General features: G+C 39.1%; 1 protein-coding gene across 1 annotated transcript; it reads right to left on the bottom strand.

Moving 5' to 3' along the window:
* Positions 1 to 12,657: 12,657 nt before the first annotated feature.
* Positions 12,658 to 20,974, bottom strand: CUNH9orf57 (chromosome unknown C9orf57 homolog). Its single transcript, XM_024738971.1, is given in 5 exon segments — positions 12,658 to 12,782; positions 16,052 to 16,174; positions 20,020 to 20,074; positions 20,077 to 20,130; positions 20,957 to 20,974. Coding segments are annotated over 5 exon segments (375 nt in total).
* Positions 20,975 to 21,931: the final 957 nt, after the last annotated feature.

Here is a 21,931-nt window from a genome sequence, read left to right as displayed (position 1 = left end):
TGGTTCAGGTCTTCCCAGCCTAGGAGCTAGACTCGTAAATGGATGGTTCCAGCCCCAGACACTGCCCGACTGTAATTCCATGAGAAACCCTAAGGGAGACTGGCCTCGTGGAGGTCGGTCAGCCCCAGAACCGTGAGAGAGAAAATTAAAATGACTGTTGTTTTAAGCCACAAAGTTTTGTGATGAATTGTTATACAGCAATAGATAACACAAACAGACCCCATTTCAGAATAATGTTTCCAAGTGCTAAAAGAGCATATACAGGATTAAAAAGGCACACTGAGAGATGAAAAACCAAGTATATGACAATACATGTGCTTTTCATCGATGTATTAAATAAGATCTGGTGTTGCATATAATGACTACTATAATTTCAAAGTGTTGATTGTTTGGAGTTGTCCACACGGCAGACATTTTTTGTCTGTGATATACATAACATGATATAAAGATATTTGCTACTTTTTGATAAAGTCACAAGTAGTTCTAATACTACGGCCACATGCTGCTTTTATTCGTTATGGAAGGAAAAGCTAAATTTCAGTTACCAGTGAGTGAAAAGAAAGGAATAAATGTGTACTTTTTTTTCCCATCCAAGTTCATGGACTGCTTTCCTCCACACCCCACACCCAACTGAGAACCACAGGAAGTTGGTGCTCGCAAGAATCTCAGGAATTATAAACCAATCCTGTCTTTTCCATATGTGGGAAGCGAAGGGTGTGACATTAAGTCTGACGATAAATTGAGATTATAATGGAGTAATCATAGCTCAGGCATACAAAAATGGAGTCAGGTAGCCATTGAGTATCTGGTCTCAGACATGTCCCTGCACCACTGAGAACCAGAGCTTCCTGTGAACTATGCCTACACCAAGGACACCAGCCATTTTTAAAACAACATCTGGTAATTGCAACCTTGAGTCTCAGGGTTGTTCCCCCTTGTAACTAATTATGCAACCATTTCGGACCCCAACCAATCCTCACTTCATAAGCACCCTTACTTCTTGCCGGCTCCAATTATGATTCTTGATAAACCACTCATGCAACTATCCGGAACCTTGCAGTTTTTGCCTTTACAGACCTCCCCCATTTTCTAGTTTGGTGGAACACAGTTCAAGTGCTTCTTGAATCTGCGGTCCCCTGGGCTTCTTGAATCTGTGTCTCCTGGGCTGCAGTCCTAACAAACCCCAGATAAACACCTTTTTATTTCAATCATGTCTCCATTTCTCAAATTTTGCTTAACAAGTCTTTGCTCAACGTGAGTGGCTCTTTGGTAGCAGTGTATTTTCCCAAGCCACTCCTCCGTTCCCCTTCTCTAGAGTTATCTGTCTTGTACTCTCCCTTTCATGGATCTGTCTGTATCTCTTTTTCCATGGCCTTTTCTTCTTCTGTGACCCCTCCTAGTCATGAAATTAAATGCAGAGCTTTAAAATCAAAGCTGTGTGTATACTCGCTTCTTTCTCAATCTTGCCCACGATTCAAGAATTCATTTACTGGATACTCAGTTTTCTTCTTTACATGCTGCGATTTGTCACGTGAACCCTCTACTTAGAAGAAACAGATCATGAAACCAGGTACATCCCTGTGCCCCACCCCCAGAATGCTCTGTCCACTCCTCCACTTACCTAAATTAGTGTCTCCTCAGTATGTGGTCTGCGCTCTGCTTGTAGCAGAATCACTTGACTCCCCCTCTAACCTAAAGACCACCAGGGGGCAGATCTTAAGAACCTGCTTTTTAACAAGCTGCCCCGGGTGGTTTAATGGCCCTGATAGTTTGAGAACCCCCCACCCTGGTCAACAAATGTCCATACAATTTCCATCTCTTCTGCCCACCAGGGCCTCACCCGCCTCTGACATTCCCATTTTCAGAATTGCTATTTATCTTATCCTGCCCTGCCTTCTTGATGGAAACTTTAGAGCAGTGAGGAAGAAAGGAGAGGATCAGGTGGTAAGCACTTGTCATGTGCCAGACATTCTATGAGATCCAGTGAAGTAAATGTTATTGACCTTGTTTTACAAAGAAGAAAATTCAAAAAGTTGAATGACTGGTTCTGGGTCACACAGTTACTAAATGGTGGAAATAAACTTACAGCCTTGATCCTTTTTTTTTTTTTTTTTAAAGCTCCAAAGCCTCTGTTCTTCTGACACAGACCTTATTCAACTGAGCGTCAGGGTTGAAGCATAGCCACTTTCCATATGCTAAGTCCCAGTGTACGTTCCTTTTTCCCAATAACCTGAACTTAATAACCTGAGCTTTCCCTTGAGCCTTTACAGATTTTTCTCATTTTATGCCCTGCCCTCCCCATTCAACATATGTCTTTCTAAAAGGTCTTCTCTGGTCTCTTCTCTTTTCTCACTCTTCATACTGACCTCAGTTCTTGACCTATATGCTGGATGCTCAAATCTGTCTCCAGCCCAGACTTCTTTCTTGAGCTTCAAACCCAGATGCCGGATGCCATAGGTACTAAAGTTCAACAAGCTGGACTCGATTTCTTGACCCTATTCCCATCTACAAACCGTCTCAGTCACTGTGGCAGATTCTGAGGAAGTGCTCTTTTAACGTCTCTTCCAGCCTCTATCTAATGGATATCCCCAGTGCAGAAGCCAGAATGTGCCTTCTCTTCAGCTCTACCTCTAAATTTTCCAGAGCCCAGAGCTCAGTCCTACACTTATACCTTAGGTGTTCTTTCAGTTCAAAGGCATTCAATAGCATATTTTTGCTGATGAATTCTGAATTTCTCTACTAGACCTCTCCCTTGAGGTTCAGACTTGTATATTTGACCTCATAAGGGCAGTCTCCATGTGGGCATCTAATCAGCATCTCAATATGTCCAGAGGAGAACACTGAGATCCTTGCTGCCTGCAATGCTCACCTTCCACACTGTAGATGACTTACTCTCCTTCAGATCTCTGCTTGGAGATGCCTTGCTCTACTCATCCTATCTGAAATAGAGCATGCACTGTCACTTTAGCCCACCTAATTTTATTCCCATTGTATTTGCTTAACAGGAATTAGGTTATTGTTGTCTCATTCCTCCACTATAATGTAAGATTTCTAAGAGCAAGAACTTGTTCACTGCTATATCTACGGTACCTAGAAGGGTTCCTGCACATAGAAGTGCAAGAAATATTTCTTATTCTTAGATGCCCACTGCCACTTTCCCAATATAGGACACCATTACCTCTCACCTGGCTTGCTGCAAAAGTCTAAATGTTCTGTTTGTCTCCAATTCCAATTATTTTCCAAACTGAAGCCACTGTGACCTTCCTAAAATGCAAAGCTGTTCATCTGCTGTCCTTCTTAGACTTTTTGGGAGGATCTGTGTTTAGTCTGGACCCTGGATCTCGAGCATCAGAAACCCAGCTTGCTCAGGCAAAAAGAAATTCTGGGGTACAAGAATCTAAGAAACTGTTGAGTCACGAAAGTGTGGGATGAGCTGGGATGTAGTGGGATTTCAAGAACAAAGGGGATGGGGGATTCAAATGCTCCCTCTTCCCCATCTCTCAGTAATGTTTCTGTTATCAACTTTATCCTCTCTCCTTGCACACTGGCATTTTTCACAAACAGAAAACACAGTTGCTCACAAGTTACAGGTTTTCCATCCCATTGTACAGACAGTGACTCTCCCTTTCTTTAGTTCAAGTTGAGTTGAAAAATTCCAAGTCAGAACTCCACTTGCCCTGTTTTGGGTCATATACCTAGTCAAGAAACAGTAACAGTGTTCGGGGGGTAGAGTAAGACACAGGCATTTTCTCTGGAAGCCCTTTGGCTGGAGTGTGGGGATGAGGTCCAGTTCCCAGAAAAGGGTAGAGAGGTGCTAGATGGACAACACACAGTAGGCTGTCACAGTCCCTCATTGCTAGAGGAAAGGCAATCTCCTGGCATGCTCCAAGACCCTGCCACATCTAACTCCACCTACTTTTCCAGCTCAGCATGGGTCTTTCCCCTCCCCAGCTTTACCGAGATACTATTGACTTAGAATATATGTAAGTTTAAGGTGGGCAGTGTGATGATTAGATACATGTATATAATGCAAATGTTTACCACAAAAAGGTTTGTTAACATCTCCCTCCCTTCACGTAATTACAGTTTTTTGTGTGTGTATGTGGTGATAAGCGTTTAAGATCTACTCTCAAAAACATTCAAGTATGTAACAAAGTATTTTTAAAAAATTAATTAATTAATTTATGGCTGCTTTGGGTCTTAGTTGTGGCATGTGGGCTCTTCGTTGCCACACACGGGCTTCTCGCCTAGCTGTGGTGCATGGGCTCAGTAGTTGCAGCACGCGGGCTTAGTTGCCCCGTGGCATGTGGGATCTTAGTTCCCCGACCAGGGATCGAACCTGCATCCCCTGCACTGGAAGATGGATTCTTAACCACGGGACCACCAGGGAAGTCCCTATGATACTGTATTGATAATTACAGTCATCATCCTGTGCATTTGATCCCCTGATCTTATTTATCTCGTAGCTGGGAATCAGCACGGGTCTTGATCTCTTAGTCTGGGCACCAGGCAACCTCAGCTCTACTTGTGCCTCAAAGCAGAATGTTGACCCCTCTATTTGGAATCTGTATCAGTTAGATTCTCCAGGAAAAGAGAACCAATAGGATGTATATGTGTATATAGAGAGATTTATTTTAAGGAGTTGGTTCATGCAATTATGGGGATGGGCAAGTACTCTAGCAGTTTGGAGACCCAAGGGAGAGTTACAATTCAAGTTCAAGGCCGTCTTCTGGCAGAATTCCTTCTTCCTTGGGGGAGGTCCATCTTTTTTTCTATTAAGGCCTTCAGCTATTTAGATGAGGCCCTCCCGCATTATGGAATCTAATCTGTTTTATGCAAAGCCTACTGATTTAAATATTAGTTCCACCTGAAAAATACCTTCACAGAAACACCTAGAATAATATTTGACCAGATCTGGATACTGTGGACTAGACAAGATGACACATAAAATTAAGCATCAGAGAATGTTTTCCCTCCAACCTCCCAGGTCTTCTGGCTTATTCCTATCTTTCAGATATTAGCTTAGTCATATCTCCTTTGAGAGCCTTTTGTGACCAACATTGGAGTAGGTACCTCTCTTTTGAAACCCATATATCAACCTGTATTTATTAATATGACAGACTTATTACATTATATTACAAATGCCAATTTTTGTGGTTTCTTACCTTGCACAAGAAGTAACTGCGTGAACATCAAAATTATTCACTATTGGATCTTTATGACTTTCATTGTAGCTGACATGTAGGAATTGCTCAATAAATATTTATTGAAGTAATGAATTCTACGTGCTTCAGATTTCTACACTTATTGACTACATCTTCTTTCTCTCTCTTCCTTCTCCATAACCAGAGCTGTAGCTTGACCTGCCACTACATTTTTGCCCCAGGGTTCTGAATTTTACCTAGGGTGCCATATTTTAAATAATTGTGAAATTAATTCAACAACACATGCATGTAGTATCACTAAGTTTAACACCTAGTTAGAAAGAATAATTAGTTAAGACAGGAAACTACCAGATGGTAAGTATTATCAATAACACCCCTATGTGAGCCAAGACATGAATTGCAAAGTTAATTTGAGGGAATGTTTTATGCTTTTGCCCTGGCACCAAAACTGATAGTTACAGTGATGCTGGAAGTTCCATTCTACACAATGATTTCCGATGGCAGATCTATTAACTTTATTCAGTATGGGTGGGGATGAGAAGGCATAAAATATACTCACACCAGGAAGTGATCGGAAGGATAGATTATGGACCTGCCTTTCTGTATTCGTCCTGTTATTTGGAGCATTAGGATTTGAGGTTCGGCCAAAAAAGACTACAGGATTACTTACTGGTGGTAATCTGTGAAGATCAAGGAAATATGCAGATAGGAGATACGTGTCCACCAGCAGGTAGAGCCACCTCTAGTGCCTTCACTCGTAGGATTTGCAGCCACATGGGTCGGCCACTGGGAGAGAGAGTGTGAACTACTCTGGACAGTCGGTGCTGTAATGACCCCAGGTCTACCCAAAGATGTGGGTGTTTTACCATGTCTCCGACATTGAACATCAGCCTGGAGTTTTAGCCATAAAGGTATCAGCACATGAAGTTCTTCACTGCAGAAAATCAAAATTTAAAAGAGGGCTCCCTGTTTATGTAGCTTGTAATATTCAGCGCTTCAGACTTTTCTCCATCATTATATAACTGAGTATTTTTTGTCTGTCCAAAGTCCTAGTCAGACTCAGAGTTGCTTACGAAGCTCAGAGTTCAATCATCAACCATTCCATTGACTTCTGTTTCTTTGCTCCTGTGCTTCCTTCAAAGACCCTAAGTTGCATTTCTCAGAGACTTTACGCATATGCTAAGGAGTCAGGGTCGTACCATCCCAGCGGCTCAATTTCTTGCTCACCCATGTGCTTCTCCCAGGGGTTGGCATTTGTGGAGGAGTGAAGGTCATATGGACATCACTGGAAGATCCCTCTCTGCCACGTATCAGCTCTGGGGGTCTGAGACTCCTCACCAGTATGGCAATGGCCATATTGATGATAAAAGTTGTGCTTTCAATAATAAGTAATGCTTTCAATAATAAGTAAGTAAATAAACTAGAATAAAATAAAATAATAGAATGTGTGCTCTCTGGAACTTCAGAAAACCTTGTAACTGAGTGCCAGCAGGTAAAATGTTAACATCCCTCCTTTGCTAGTATAATCATTTTCACTCTCTTCTCTGCCACATCTTCCAGATGCCCCCAATTTATCTACTGCAAAGAGTTTTCCTTTAAATGAATTAAGAGGCATTAACCACTGAGGTTTCTATTTCAGTTGCAGAAAGAAAATGTAATCAACAAGGAAGCCAACCCGGTATTCAGAGGATCAAGAGAGGTCCTTAGATTTATTAGCACTTCAGTCTGATGTCTTATAAATAGATTAAAATCAGGCTAATCTGGTATCATTTTGTCTTTATGTGTGAGGGCTAGGAAAAAAGTAAATTTATTAGCTGAAGAGATCTTGAATGGGGCTTGAGCGGAGGTGTAAAATGAAAAGATGCAATTGCATGTCTCTAGACCATCTGTGTGTTTTAAGGGAAATTATGACTGAGAAATCATTAGGATGAAAGGAAGACAATATGACAGATGCCACTCTTGAAATAAGATCCCATGTAAACCAAGTAATGGGTGTGTCAACCTTGGGGGAAGGGAAATGCCACACCACCCCTTGCATGATCAAGTGTGCTTTTTTCCCATAGCTGCTGTAACAAGAATGCAAATTAATTATCTTACCATTTTGGAGGTCACAGTCTAAAATGTGTCCACAGGGCTGCACTTCTTCTGGAGGCTCTAGAGAAGATAGTGTGTCCTTGACTTTTCCAGCTTCTAGAGGTTGCCCACATCCCTTGACTTGTAACCCCTCTCCTCCATCTTCAAAGCCAGCAGCAAGGCATCTTCAGATCTCTCTCTGACCTCTGCTTCCACTGTCACATCTTCTCTGACTCTGACCTTCCTGCTTCCTTCTTAAATAAAGACCCTTGTGATTACTATATCGGGTCCACCTGGGTAATCCAAGCTAATCTCCTAATCTCAAAATCTTTAATTTAAGCACATCTGCAAAATCACTTTTGTCCCGTAAAGTAACATATTCATAGTTTCCAGGGATTAGAACATGGACTTCTTTGGGAGGTCATTACTCAGTGTACCAATTAAAGGATGTGAAAGTTATTTTTGTTTCCATGGTGAGTTTGGGGTCAAACTGACATGTAGCTAAACTGCTTCAGCAGTGGCCACTGCTGTCATGGTCTGCATTTCTCCTACAATTTCAGGGATAATACAGATCTAAGTGAGCATTGATCATATAACCAGAGCCTATCTCATGAGCTGTATTTAGCATGTGTTATTTTATTTTCTTAAAAATTTATTTATTTATCTTTTTTTTGGCTGCGTTGGGTCTTCGTTGCGCACAGGCTTTCTCTAGTTGTGGCGGGCAGGGACTACTCTTCCTTGTGGTGCGCGGGCTTCTCATTGTGGTGGCTTCTCTTGTTGCGGAGCACGGGCTCTAGGAGCACAGGATTCAGTAGTTGTGGCAGGCTCAGTAGTTGTGGTTCGCAGGCTCTAGAGCGCAGGCTCAGTAGTTGTGGCACATGGGCTTAGTTGCTCCGTGGCATGTGGTATCTTCCCAGACCAGGGCTCGAACCTGTGTCTCCTGCATTAGCAGGCAGATTCTTAACCACTGTGCCACCAGGGAAGTCTAGCATGTTTTTTTTTTTTTTTTTTTAAGGTACGTGGGCCTCTCACTGCTGTGGCCTCTCCCGCTGCGGAGCACAGGCTCCGGACGCGCAGGCTCAGCGGCCACGGCTCACGGGCCCAGCCGCTCCACGGCATGCGGGACCCTCCCAGACCGGAGCACGAACCCGCGTCCCCTGCATCGGCAGGCGGACCCAACCACTGCGCCACCGGGGAAGCCCGCATGTGTTATTTTTAATGTAAGAAAGCAATAGCAAAGAGGTGTTAATGTTGAGTCATATATAAGCATACTTTGTTTTATTGTGCTTTGCTTTATTTTGCTTCACAGTATTGTGTTTTGTACAAGTTGAAGGTTTGTGACAACCCTGTGTTGAGCGTCTATCAGCGCCATTTTTCCAACAGCATTTGCTCACTTCGTGTCTCAGTGTCATATTTTGGTAATTCTTGCAATATTTCAAGCTTTTTCATTATTATATTTGTTATGGTGATCTGTGATCAGTGATCTTTGATGTTACTATTATAATTGTTTTGGATGCCACAAACCGCATCCATTTAAGACGGGTGAACTTAACTGACAGATGTGTGTATTCTGATTGCTCCACTGACCAGCTATTCCCCCATCTCTCTCCCACTCCTTGGGCCTCCCTATTCCCTGAGACACAAAAATCTTGAAATTAGGCCAATTAGTAACCCTCCACTGGCCTCTAAGTGTTCAAGTGAAAGGAGAAGTTGCATGTCTCTCACTTTAAATCAAAAACTAGAAATGATTAGCTTAGTGAGGAAGGCATGTCAAAAGCCGAGAGGCTGAAAGCTGGGCCTCTTGCATCAAACAGACAAGTTGTGAAGGCAGAGGAAAAGTTCTTGAAGCAAATTAAAAGTGCTGCTCCAGTGAACACACGAATGATAAGAAAGTGAAACAGCCTTACTGCTGATATGGAGAAAGTTTTAGTGTCCTGAATAGAAGAGCAAACCAGCCATAACATTCCCTTAAGCCAAAGTCTAATCCAGAGCAAGTCCCTAACTCTCTTCAATTCTATGAAGGCTGAGAGAGGTGAGGAAGCTTCAGAACAGTTTGGAGCTGGCGGAGGCTTGTTCGTGAGGTTTAAGGAAAGAAGCCACCTCCATAACATAAAAGTGCAAGATGAAGCAGCAAGAGCATGTAGAAGCTGCAGCAAGTTATCCAGAAGATCTAAGATAATTAATGAAGGTGGCTACACAAAACAACAGATTGTCAATGTAGATGATACAGCCTTCTATTGGAAGAAGATGCCATCTAGGACTTTCATAGCTAGAGAGGAGAAGTCAATGCCTGGCTTCAAAGCTTCAAAGGACAGGCTGACTCTCTTGTTAGGGGATAATGCAGCTGGTGATTTGAGGTTGAAGCCAATGCTTATTTACCATTTTGAAAATCCTAGGGCCCTTAAGAATTATGCTCAATCTAGTATGCCTGTGCCCTGTGACTGGAACAACAAAGCCTGACAGCACATCTGTTTAAAACATGGGTAACTTAATATTTTAAGCCCACTGTGGACCTACTGCTCAATAAAAGATTCCTTTCAAAACAGTATATTACTGTTCACTGTTCATTGACAATGTACCTTGTCACCCAAGAATTCTGATAGAGAGGTACAGTGAGATTAATGTTGTTTTCATGCCTGTTAACACAACATCAATTCTGTAGCCCATGGGTCAAGGCGTATTTCAACTTTCAAGTATTATTATTTAAGAAATATATAATGTTTCATAAGGCTATAGCTGCCATAGATAGTGATTCCTCTAATCGATCTGGGAAAAGTCAATTGAAAATCTTCTGGAAAGGATTCACCATTCTAGATGCCATTAAGAACATTTATGATTCATGGAAAGAGGTCAAAATATTGACATCAGTAGAAGTTGATTCCAACCTCATGGATGACTTGGAGGGGCTCAAGACTTAAGTAGAGGAAGTAACGGCAGATGTAGTGAAAGTAGCAAGAGAATTAGATTTAGAAGTGGAGCCTGAAGATGACTGAATTGCTGCAATCTCATGATAAGACTTTAATGAATGAGGAGTTGCTTCTTGGATGAGCAAAGAAAGTGGTTTCTTGGGATGGAAACTACTCCTGGTGAAGATTGTTGAAATGACAAGAAAGTATTTAGAATATTACATAAACTTAATTGATAAAGCAGTGGCAGAGTTTGAGAGGATTGACTCCAATTTTGAAAGAAGTTCTACTGTGGGTAAAATGCTATCAAACAGCATTGCATGCTGCAGAGAAATCATTTGTGAAAGGAAGAGTCAATTCATGCAGAAACTTCATTGTTGTCTTATTTTAGAAATTGCCTCAGCCCACCCCAACCTTCAGCAGCCACCACCGCGATCAGTCAGCAGCCGTCAGCATGGAGGCAAGTTCCTCTGCCAGCAAAAAGATTATGACTTGCTGAAGGCTCAGATGATGGTTAGCATTTTTTGGCAATAAAGTATTTTTTAATTAAGGTGTGTACATTTTTTTTAGACATAATGTTATTGTACACTTAATAGACCACAGTATAGTGTAAACATAACTTTTATATGCACTGGGAAACCAAAAAATTTATGTGACTCTCTAAATTGCAATATTTGCCTTTAGTGGCAGTCTGGAACCGAATCCACAATATCTCTGAGGTATGCCTTTAATGTTAGAACTTGAAGGGATCTGAGAGATCATGTGATCCAATCCTCTTCATCTTACACATGAGGAGAATGAGGTGCAGAGAGACCAAATTGACTTGCCAAGGTTACCAGCTAATTAGTGACACAAAATACCAGCACCCCGCTTCCTAGTTCTTTTTTTTTTTTTAGGCAGAATACTCTTTGACATAAATTGCAGCAATATCTTTTTGGATCTACCTCCTAGAGTAATGAAAATAAAAACAAAAATAAACAAATGGGACTTAAGTAAACTTAAAAGCTTTTGCGCAGCAAAGGAAACCATAAACAAAATGAAAAGACAAACCACAGAATGGGAGAAAATATTTGTAAATGATGCGACTGACAAGAGATTTATCTCCAAAACATACAAACAGCTCATGCAGCTCAATATCAAAAAAGCAAACAACGTAGTTCTCTTCTCATTACATCACTTGGATTGTGAGTTAAGCTTGGGAAGCTCCCTGGAGTTAGTCACTGATGATCTGATCTTGTCATTTGTTTCCTCCAATATATTGGGTAATAACATTAGTTACATTTAAAAAACAAGAAAAATAGAAGTAAAATCTCAATGAAGTTCACTGATTTAGGATAACCACTGTTTACCAATGTAGCTGATGCATAGAGTGATAGAATAGTAGCAAATGTATTTAAATCTCAGGATGAAGAGACTTTTTTTTTGTAGTTTCAGAAATGTGGTCTAAGGAATATGGGTAAAATGAGTGTGGAGGAAAATGTCTAGTTTCCTTGGGCTTTTTAAAAATGCTTGGTTTACTTCAAAGTTTATAGAAAAGCATTTGCTGAAAGTCCACTGTGTGTAGGATGTTGTCCTAGGTTCTGTGAAAAGAATAATAGAAAAGTTTTTACTGAGCTTTATTACTTACCATTTGAATTTCTCAAACTCCTAGAAATACAGAGAAAAACAACTTTAAATTTTAAAACACAACAATCTTGAAGTTGCAAAAGTAAGGCACTGAATGAGAATAATTGAATATGTGGCACATTAAAAAATGTGAAATGCAGTTCAAAGTATATTCATAACACTTTAAAATTCCTTGTGGATGGAAATCCATTTCCCTGCTTCCGTTGAAATGCTTGATCTGCCAAAACTAGATTAGCCAAAGCACTAAGGCGTGGTTAAAGTATGGAAATCCAGTATTTTGCCAAATCCTAACACAGATGGGAAAAATAAGTACCAACCCTCACACCTTCTTGAGCCCTTTGCCGTTTGGGTTCATAGTTCTTACAGGCCTGGTTTGCTGATTCCTGGCTTATTTTTCCTGCAGTGTTTGTTAAATCAGTTTCTCCAGTACAATAAATTGCCCTGAAAGAGCAAGACAGTTTGCTTTGGAAACCAAATGAACCCTTTCAGGTCACTTGGTATCTTGTGATACAATTAATTTGAAACTGTATTTTGCAATATGGAAATATTTAGGAAAATTAGTAAACTAGAGATGATATGTATAATTTGACTCAGAGAGTCACTCACGTTTTTACTTCTTTGTAGCTTTGAAATCATTGAAAGGGGAAATAAAAAAGGGAAGAGGAGAAAGATTGTGCTGGAAAGGATGTTTCTGAGATGAGTTAGGAGTGGTGGCTGAGAAGCTGGGTATCTTGAAAGCCCAGATTGGTTTCAGACAATAACACCTACAACCTGCAGGTCTGAGGCTTTTGCAGAAAGCTGACTGATGGTAGCTGCTGTCTTGGGATGACCAGTTCAGGCTCTGAGACTGACTGATCAGTCAAGCAATTTGGATATGGGCCCCTGGATCAGAAGTTGCACAAAGGACGATGGCAGCAGTGAGTAGAGTGAATGTCATAAGTTGTCACGATTCTCTTGAAGCACTCGTCTTGGCTCTCTGTGCAGCCTTGAACGGAATACCATTGAATTCCACCTGGGGGAAACAAGAGGTCATGGTAGATGAATCCCTTGGCAGGTACAACCTACCCGGCCTCAGTTGCTTCAGATAACTAACAGGTTAAAAAAAACAAAGACAAAGGAAAACAAAGCAAAAACTCTAGGTCTACCAGGATACAATCATCTTGCCTTTTAAGAACTCCCACCTAAAGTTATTCTAGTTGTGTGCATTGCAATACAAAAGCTTTGAAATTGTAAAGCAAAATAGCTCTCAAACTCAGTTCATAAAGCTATGTAATTGCCAGTTTCTGTGTAGAAATTTCTGAAATGTTAGATTTTTAGAAACTTCCTAATAATCATCCCCCAGTTTTACCAGGTCATGAGGTATTCAAAGGGCTGAATCCACAGAAGGGTCATTTAGGTGTGTAAGTGCTTTTTAGGAATGGAGGTGTGTCGTAGATCTCATTTAATTTTCCCCCAATTACAAGTAGTAATGCATGTTCACTGTGGAAAATGTGGACAATACACAAAAGTGCAAAATAAGTGACAACAATGTCCTGTAATCTTAGCATTCCCAGTTTCAATTGTATGGGGGAGAACACAAATGAGCAATTCTCTAAAGGCAGCAAAACATAGTTGGAAACTTGAGAAAACATAGCCTTTCAACTGTGGGCGATTTTGCTCCCCAACCCCAGGACATTAGATAATGCCCATAAACATTTTTGTTGCTACAACTTGGAAGATATTACTGGGATGTAGTGGGTATAGGCCAGCAGTGTGCTAAATATCCTACAATACACAAAATATCCCTGTATAACAAAGAATTACCCTGCCAAAATGTCAATAGTGTTGACAAAATATTGGTAAAACCATCAAAAGCCTAAGTTCCAGTGGTATTTGTTTTACATCAGCATGCAATGGCAGACTTGTCATGTTAGGAAACTGCTTTTCCCACAACATTGTAGTTATTCCAGGTCCTTGACCCAACCAAGAGCTATTGTCAAGATTTTGCTGTATAAGCTTCCAAGCTCTTTCTTACGTGCAGAGTTTTTATGGTAAGTTGACTAGATGGCTGTCTGTCCACCTTCAGGAAGAGAAGTCACTGAGAGCTATCATTTCATGGCTCCAGGGGGGCTTGGCCCCTTTCCTCTTCAATAAGGAAAAGGTTCTTGACTGGTATGGTTGAGAGTCAGAGGGAACTTGGGGCTCAGAGAGCAGACATAGGTTGAACAAAGCTCAAGTAACCCTGTTAAAACCAAAACCCCAGCAGATATGACCCCAAATTTTCTTCCTCTCTCCCAGCTGACTTTGATTTCCTCTAATTTTTTTTCTCTGCTTCCATTTCCATAGAGAAATTTAGAGTTTTGCTTTGTGGATTTTTATACATAAGTGGCATACTATTTGTACTGTTTTGCAACTGACTTTTTTCTGCTCAGCAGTGTTTTAAAGATTTTTTTCATGTTGACAAAGGGATCTGGTTCATTCTAAGTATTACATAGCAATCCATGGTCTGAATATATCATAGTTTAACACCTATAGACAAACATTTAGATAATTTCCATTACTTTACTATTAAACATAATGCTGCAGTGATAACCTTGATACATGCCTTTTTGTGTTACATGTAAGTATTTCTCTGAAGTAGATGCCAAGAAATAAATTGCTTTGTAGACAACTGTGCTCATTTAAAATTTTAACTGAAATTCACAAATTGTCTTTAAAAAAGTCAAACCAATCTAAACTGTCATTAGAAAATGTATGAGAGTTCCCATTTTCCCGTATTGTCACAACCCTTGCTATTATAAAACTCATAATTTTTAGCAATCTGATGGGTTAAAAATATTATTTCTGTAGTTTGCATTTCTTTGATATTTACTGATGGGTTGAGTGCTTTTTATGTGTTTTTAGGTTAAGTCATTTATATCTCCTCTTCTGAAAATTGCCTTTCTATTTCTTTAACAAGTTTTTTTTTTTTTTTTTTTTTGTTGGTTTTTTAAAAAATGAGTTTTGTTACATGTAAGTATTTCTCTGAAGTAGATGCCAAGAAATAAATTGCTTTGTAGACAACTGTGCTCATTTAAAATTTTAACTGAAATTCACAAATTGTCTTTAAAAAAGTCAAACCAATCTAAACTGTCATTAGAAAATGTATGAGAGTTCCCATTTTCCCGTATTGTCACAACCCTTGCTATTATAAAACTCATAATTTTTAGCAATCTGATGGGTTAAAAATATTATTTCTGTAGTTTGCATTTCTTTGATATTTACTGATGGGTTGAGTGCTTTTTATGTGTTTTTAGGTTAAGTCATTTATATCTCCTCTTCTGAAAATTGCCTTTCTATTTCTTTAACAAGTTTTTTTTTTTTTTTTCTTTGGTTGGTCTTTTAAAAAATGAGTTTTTTAGAAGTTCTTTATTCTGGGTAGATATTAATATTTTCTTGTTATTTCCCAATTATTTTTGCCCAGTTTATTCCTTATCTTTTATAGTTTTGGGGTTATCGTTCATTTCATAAATTTTAAAATACTGATATATTCAAATTTATCATTTCCTTTATGATATTTGTCTTTTGGATGTTAAGGAGGCCTCCTCTCTTTCAAGCTTAAAATATGTTCTTCAATATTTTCTTCTAATATTTTCATCATTTGGATTTTTATGTTTCTCTCTTTAATCCATGTGGACAAGGCCAGCTTCCTGGGCATTAAACCTGTGTGATTACACAGAGCCCTGAACTTAGAGGGAAATTATGTATTAATTTTTTGTGAGGATGTGAATGGTGTGAATGAGGCAGTATATAGATTTCTTTAGAAATGTGTGCTCTGGAGTTAAATACTCACATTTGAATTAGACTACAACACTCCTTAACTGTAACATCATGCAAATTTCTGAATCTTTCTATGCCTCAGATTTCTTATCTTTGGGAATAGCGACAAGATTCAGCTCATATCATTGATTTATTGGTGTGATGTAATCTAGGTAAAGCCCTTAGTATAGCATGTAGTAAATGCTCAGTGAATGTTTGCTCTTACATAAGGAGTTTTCCTGTGCTTATTTTAGTTAAATGTTTTTTTGTTTTTTTTTTTGCGGTACACGGGCCTCTTACTGTTGTGGCCTCTCCCGTTGCGGAGCACAGGCTCCGGACGCGCAGGCTTAGCGGCCGTGGCTCACGGGCCTACCCGCTCCACGGCATGTGGGATCTTCCCGGACCGGGGCATGAACCCGTGTCCCCTGCATCAGCAGGCGGACTCTCAACCACTGCGCCACCAGGGAAGCCCTAGTTAAATGTTTTTAAAGTGTTATGACTTACCTTTAGTATGGACCTCTTTTATACAGTACTGTCCAGGTTTTGTTCTGCAGGTTCCAAAGTCCAAAAGACATCCATGGAAGGGGATCGAGAGGTTGCATGATCTACAAATCACACCTCCAACACCTCCAAATACAGGACAGAAAAAATAAGGGAAAAATAGAGATGGACACCAGAGACAGAAAAAAAGACAGAGAGAAAAGAGAAATCCAAAAATAAAGCAATGATTTTCAACTTTAAAACGTATGCAGTATTTTATAAATTGATTCTAAAAAGTCACATAAATTTAAAATATTTTTATTTGGAGAATTTAATAGGGGAAATTTCATAACATATGCTACATTAAAGAACTGGAAGCACTCTGAACTGATACTAATAAAAAAATGAAGCCAGGTGGGCTAAACAACTTAGTTGGTTAAAATGTATTCAGTTCCTCAGAGCCTAATTAAATCAAACCAAAGTTATTTAGCCAGAATATTTAATTTCAGCCATATATCCACTGTTAGGTCTTCATTTCCATGTCTAAGGAAGAACATTATATATAGTAGGTTCTCTGTATTTATTGTATAAGCTTCCAAGCTCTTTCTTATGTGCAGAGTTTCCCAATTATTTTTGCCCAGTTTATTCCTTATCTTTTATAGTTTTGGGGTTATCGTTCATTTATTCATAATCTTTATAATATTCATAATATTTACATATTGGTAATCTTCAATACTCAAACTCAGTGGCTTAAAAGTGTTATTTATATTGGTTATGTAGAAATAGCCCAGAGATTTTTGACCTTGGTCAACGTAGATAAGATTGGAAGACATTAACTGGAAGATCACTTTCCAAATCTGACTATGCATCAGATTTACTTAAGCAGTTAAAATGAACACAGATTTCCACAGCCTCCACAGAACCTGAGTTAGAATCAATAAGAGGTGGGGCCCAGGAATCTGTACTTTAGATATCCAGAAACAGTGGAGGGCGTGTGATTTGAATGTAGATGTCTGGACCAGTTTTTGAGAACCACTGGTTCTATTGAATTCAGGAATCTCCTTTATAACAACCCCTGTAGGAGGCCTTGGCTAGTGATGGAGAGCTCATCATGATTAAACCAGTGCAGACTGTTAAAGAATTCTTCTGAAACTGAGCTGAAATTTGTCTTAATGTTCATAGTTCCAATCTTTTAATATATGAAAACCATTGCTGTTCCACTCCTATTCACTGGTTAACTCTAAAGAAGAGTTTACTAAACATCTTGGGCAATGTATTTTATATCTCTGACATATTGGGGATTAGAAGAGATCACTTTTAATAGAAAATAGTCTGGCTGATGAGGCTAATTAACCTCTGTTGACTCTTCTCCCCAGCTTCAAACTCATCTAAAGATATTTTGGAAATATCACATTGGTTTTCTCATTGAGCATGACAGAATTTCAATCCATAATCAATGATCAACCAGCAAATATCTTTTAAAGAACTAAGCTTATGCCAAGGATTCTGCTAAGCAATTTACATTTCCCACAATAAATCTTTCAGGCAGGTATCATAGTTGCCCACATTTCACGTAAAAGAAAACTGAGGCCTTAAGATTTTAAGTAGCTCACTCCAGTGGCGGAGACAGGAGTTGAAAGAGGTCTGTTGAAATCCAAACCCCTTGTTTTTAGCAAGCACACCATGTCACTGAAGTTGCCTACCTTTGTGTATCCCAAACCCTCTGATGTCACCTTCTTCTTGCTGGAGATATTGACTCTTCCAAGATCCAGGGTCAGTCTCCTGCCCAGAATACTAGGGCTGCTTGCTTCTTCAAGTCATGCCTAAGGGAGTTTTCCTCCTAGACTCGTGATTTCTCAATTCATAACTTGTCCTAAGGGATCCACTACCTAGCTCAGACCTTGGTGCCAGTGCCACCCCACCCCCACCCCGCCCCGATGGAGAGCTTATATGATGCCAGATCTTTCTCTGCCATGCCTAAGGCCCCTGGACTGTGTTCCTGGATGAGATCTGCTCTAGTTTCTTTCTCTCCCTCTCAGATGGTCCTTCTTCCTTCTGATTCCACACCCAATATCCACAGCTTTCTTCCTAAAATCTTGGCCCTGACATTCTTTACTACAGCTGAAGGCGATGCCTTAACGTTTAGGCTCTCTGCTGACTGTATTTGTTCCATTGCTTGAATACTTATAAATATGTTCACAGATCCATTTCCTTTCTTCCAGTCTCTTTTTGTTTGAAAATTTATTGTTGGTTTTATTAATATAACTAACATATGGTATATTCCAATTTGACAACTAAATTTAAAGTTTCGGGTTTTATGTTTCCTCACATGATTAATTCTGAGGTATCCTATTCTACTTTATGATCTTATTGTGGGGAAAATCTAACAGACTGTATTTAATTACTCAAATGCATATCATAAATATATATGTAATTATTTAAACATTATAAATCATGATGATGGTGATCTTTTTAAAATGACCATCCCTTACTTCATGGACACTCCTTACTTCAAAATTTCTCTTTATGCTGAATTTTCTTCTTTTACCCTCACATCTTCCCTGTGTATTCAACAAAATTAATGCAATCTCCTGCCTGAGTCATTTTTTACATGATATCCAAGACAGGGAAGATGTTCTCTTGAAATTTTTCATCTATTCCTATGTTCCCTTCCACGTTCTTTACAGAAGAGAAGTGTAAAGACTTAAAATGCAGCAGAGACCCAAGCAGTTTGAGTTTGTTCCTGCCCTTTCTGCAAGGGGTAATCAAAACTCTATCGCACATTGTATATAGTAATGAGGGTAGTGTGGGAAGCAGAGACTACAAACAAGTGGTCCAGGGGCTAGACCTGGTCGGTTTAACTTGCTTACTGCTTTCAAAATATTAACATTTAAAAGTTGGGAGAGTTTTCCTGCAAACCTGAATATCTGGCTTCTCCTGAAGAATCAGATTTGGCATTGTTCGGCTCTCCTTTCTCCATGTCAGCTGGGTACTGGCTGCCCTCCTCTGGTTTTGTTACTGGGTGATCCACCCCCCACCCCCTGCCCCATTCATATTATCTGACCAAACACTTGAGGCATTTGAGATGGTGATCCCAGTATTAGGTACCAAAAGTCTCTAAGTCTCAGTATTAGAATTTTATTTACCTCTGGGATACCTTTTGGACTTTTCCTACTGACATGTGGTCTCCAGACCAACAGCATTGGCATCACTTGGAAGCTTGTTGGAAATGCAGACTCTCAGGCCCTACACCTGACCTGCTGAATCAGATTGTACATTTTAACAAGATCCCCAGGTGACTCATATGTACATTAAATCTTCTGACTCTAAGATACCCTGCCCTGTTAACCCCTGGATTCAGCATAGAGCAGCCATCTTCATTAACCATATTACCATTTCATTGGGAAGGAGAATTCCCATGTGCTTAAACATGCCTGTTTGGAGATAATTACCTTCATGAACATCTACCTAATTTGAAGGGCCTTAGGAATTCTGTAAAAGGGATTGAAAGCTCTCTGTTATGTGGTTCTTTTATAAATGAAGGAATATTATAGTTGGTGGTGATGAGCACATAGAAAAAGTGCTGGGAGAGCCTTGTCTATGCTTATTTGGTCTAATTTATTTTTTGGGTCATATTTATAAGGGCTTCCTGCCTAGATTGATTAGTTCCAGCTTAATGATAATAATAGCAACATGTGGGCCACCATCTACCAGCTCAGTTTACTCATGTATAAAATGGGAAATAATAGCATTTAACTCATAGGATTGTCACGTGGATTCAGTGCATTAATACAAATAAAATATTTAGACCAGTACCTGGCATATAGTAAATGCTGAATAAATGTTAGCTCATTGTTATTTAAGGGTTTACTCAGGCTTTGTTTTAAGGACCTTTAGTACTTTATTTAAGGCCACCCTCCACTTATATTGTAATTCTGCAATTTCTTGAGTATTTTTCCTCTTTTTTGACTTATGTTTTCTTAATGACTTACCACCTAAGAGGCAGAATAAGACAAAAGCACCACTGAAGACAGTTCTTCTCATTCTAAGATTTCTAGCCAAAAAAGATGGATGGAAAGACATGTACCACCATTAAATCTTTCCTAGGGAAGTAATGAAGTTGTACATTTGTTAGCTGTTATAAAAAGGTAAATCACTAAATAAGTTTCATTTCTTTCATTAAGAAACTATAAAGAAAAAAAAAAAAGAAACTATAAAGAAATTCATTTTGTGAAGGAGGAAAAACAATGTACCTGTCTATGTCAAAAATTCACGATAAAACTTTTCTTAGTTCCAGAACATTTTAAGTTTAGCTGTCTTCTTATTATCAAATACCATTCCCTCCCTTAATAATTTCCCTGAATTGAAAAATAGGAAATAATATAGATAACGTTTCTAGAATAATATCGTGTTAAAAATACTTTTAACTATTAGCCAAAAAATTTTTATTTATGCTTCCTCATAAACTACTGCTTTCATTGCAAATGATATTTATAAGGAAAGTATTTATATCATAGCTAACAATAGTTAACACTTATTAAAATGAAGAGAAAGAAATTGTCAGATTGGCTAAAATATAACATTTCAGTTATGCATAACTTACCTGCCTTCTTCATAAATGTATTGTGGGAATTTTCTAGGTCTGAACTTCTTTAAAAGATAACAAGTAAAATTTCTGATGTAATGAAGTTCGTTATAACTGAAACCAAGTCTCTGATCCTCTAGATTCCAAACAGTTTAAACAGTAAAATCTGCCCAAGTAAACAGGAAAAATTTTCACCGGAACACTCTGATCTATGTGGAACTTAATTGCTTTATTTTTGAAATTAACGTAATAAGACTAAGTCAGGCAGTTGTTAAACTAATTAACTGTAAATATGGCTAAAGATTTCTATGTTCACTATGCTACAGGTTAATTAGTTCACATACACATAGCCACGTGGGCATTCTATCGGTCCATTATATAAAGTACTTGATCTTGATATTTTTAAAAATGCCATGTAATCTTTATAATAGAACTTGGTGCATTCAGAAAGCAATTTGATGTTTTTTTTAACATCTTTACTGGAGTATTATTTCTTTACAATGGTGTGTTAGTTTCTGCTTTATAACAAAGTGAATCAGCTGTGCATATACATATATCCCCATATCTTGTCCCCTGTTGCATCTCCCTCTTCCCCTCCCTATCCCACCCCTCTAGGTGGTCACAAAGCACAGAGCTGATCTCCCTGTGCTATGTGGCTGCTTCCCACTAGCTATCTGTTTCACATTTGGTAGTGTATATATGTCCATGCCACTCTCTTAGTTCATCCCAGCTTACCCTTCCCCCTCCCCCTCCCCGTGGCCTCAAGTCCATTCTCTACATCTGTGTCTTTATTCCTGTTCAACCCCTAGGTTCTTCAGAACGATTTCCTTTTTAGATTCCATATATATGTGCTAGCATAGGGTCTGCATGAGCTGCTTGTATATTTTTGAGATTAATCCCTTGTCCGTTGCTTCGTTTGTAAGCCCATTAGGAGGGTTGTCTTTTCATCTTGTTTATGTTTTCCTTTGCTGTGCAAAAGCTTTTAAGTTTTATTAGGTCCCATTTGTTTATTTTTGTTTTTATTTCCATTTCTCTAGGAGCTGGGTCAAAAAGGATCTTGCTGCGATTTCTGTCATAGAGTGTTCTGCCTACGTTTTCCTCTAAGAGTATTATAGTGTCTGGCCTTACATTTAGATCTTATATCCGTTTTGAGTTTATTTTTGTGTATGGTGTTAGGGAGTGTTCTAATTTCATTCTTTTACATTGTCTGATTCCTCCAGCTCTGTTTTTCTTTCTCAAGATTGCTTGGGCTATTTGGAGTCTTTTATGTTTCCATACAAATAGTGAAATTTTTTGTTCTAGTTCTGTGAAAAATGCCA

The sequence above is a fragment of the Neophocaena asiaeorientalis genome, unplaced genomic scaffold (genome assembly GCF_003031525.2).
Source record: "Neophocaena asiaeorientalis asiaeorientalis breed wild unplaced genomic scaffold, Neophocaena_asiaeorientalis_V1.1 scaffold249, whole genome shotgun sequence".
Taxonomy (NCBI): Eukaryota; Metazoa; Chordata; class Mammalia; order Artiodactyla; family Phocoenidae; genus Neophocaena; species Neophocaena asiaeorientalis.
Note: the sequence above shows the minus strand (reverse complement) of the source record. Positions and strands in the feature narration are given on the sequence as shown.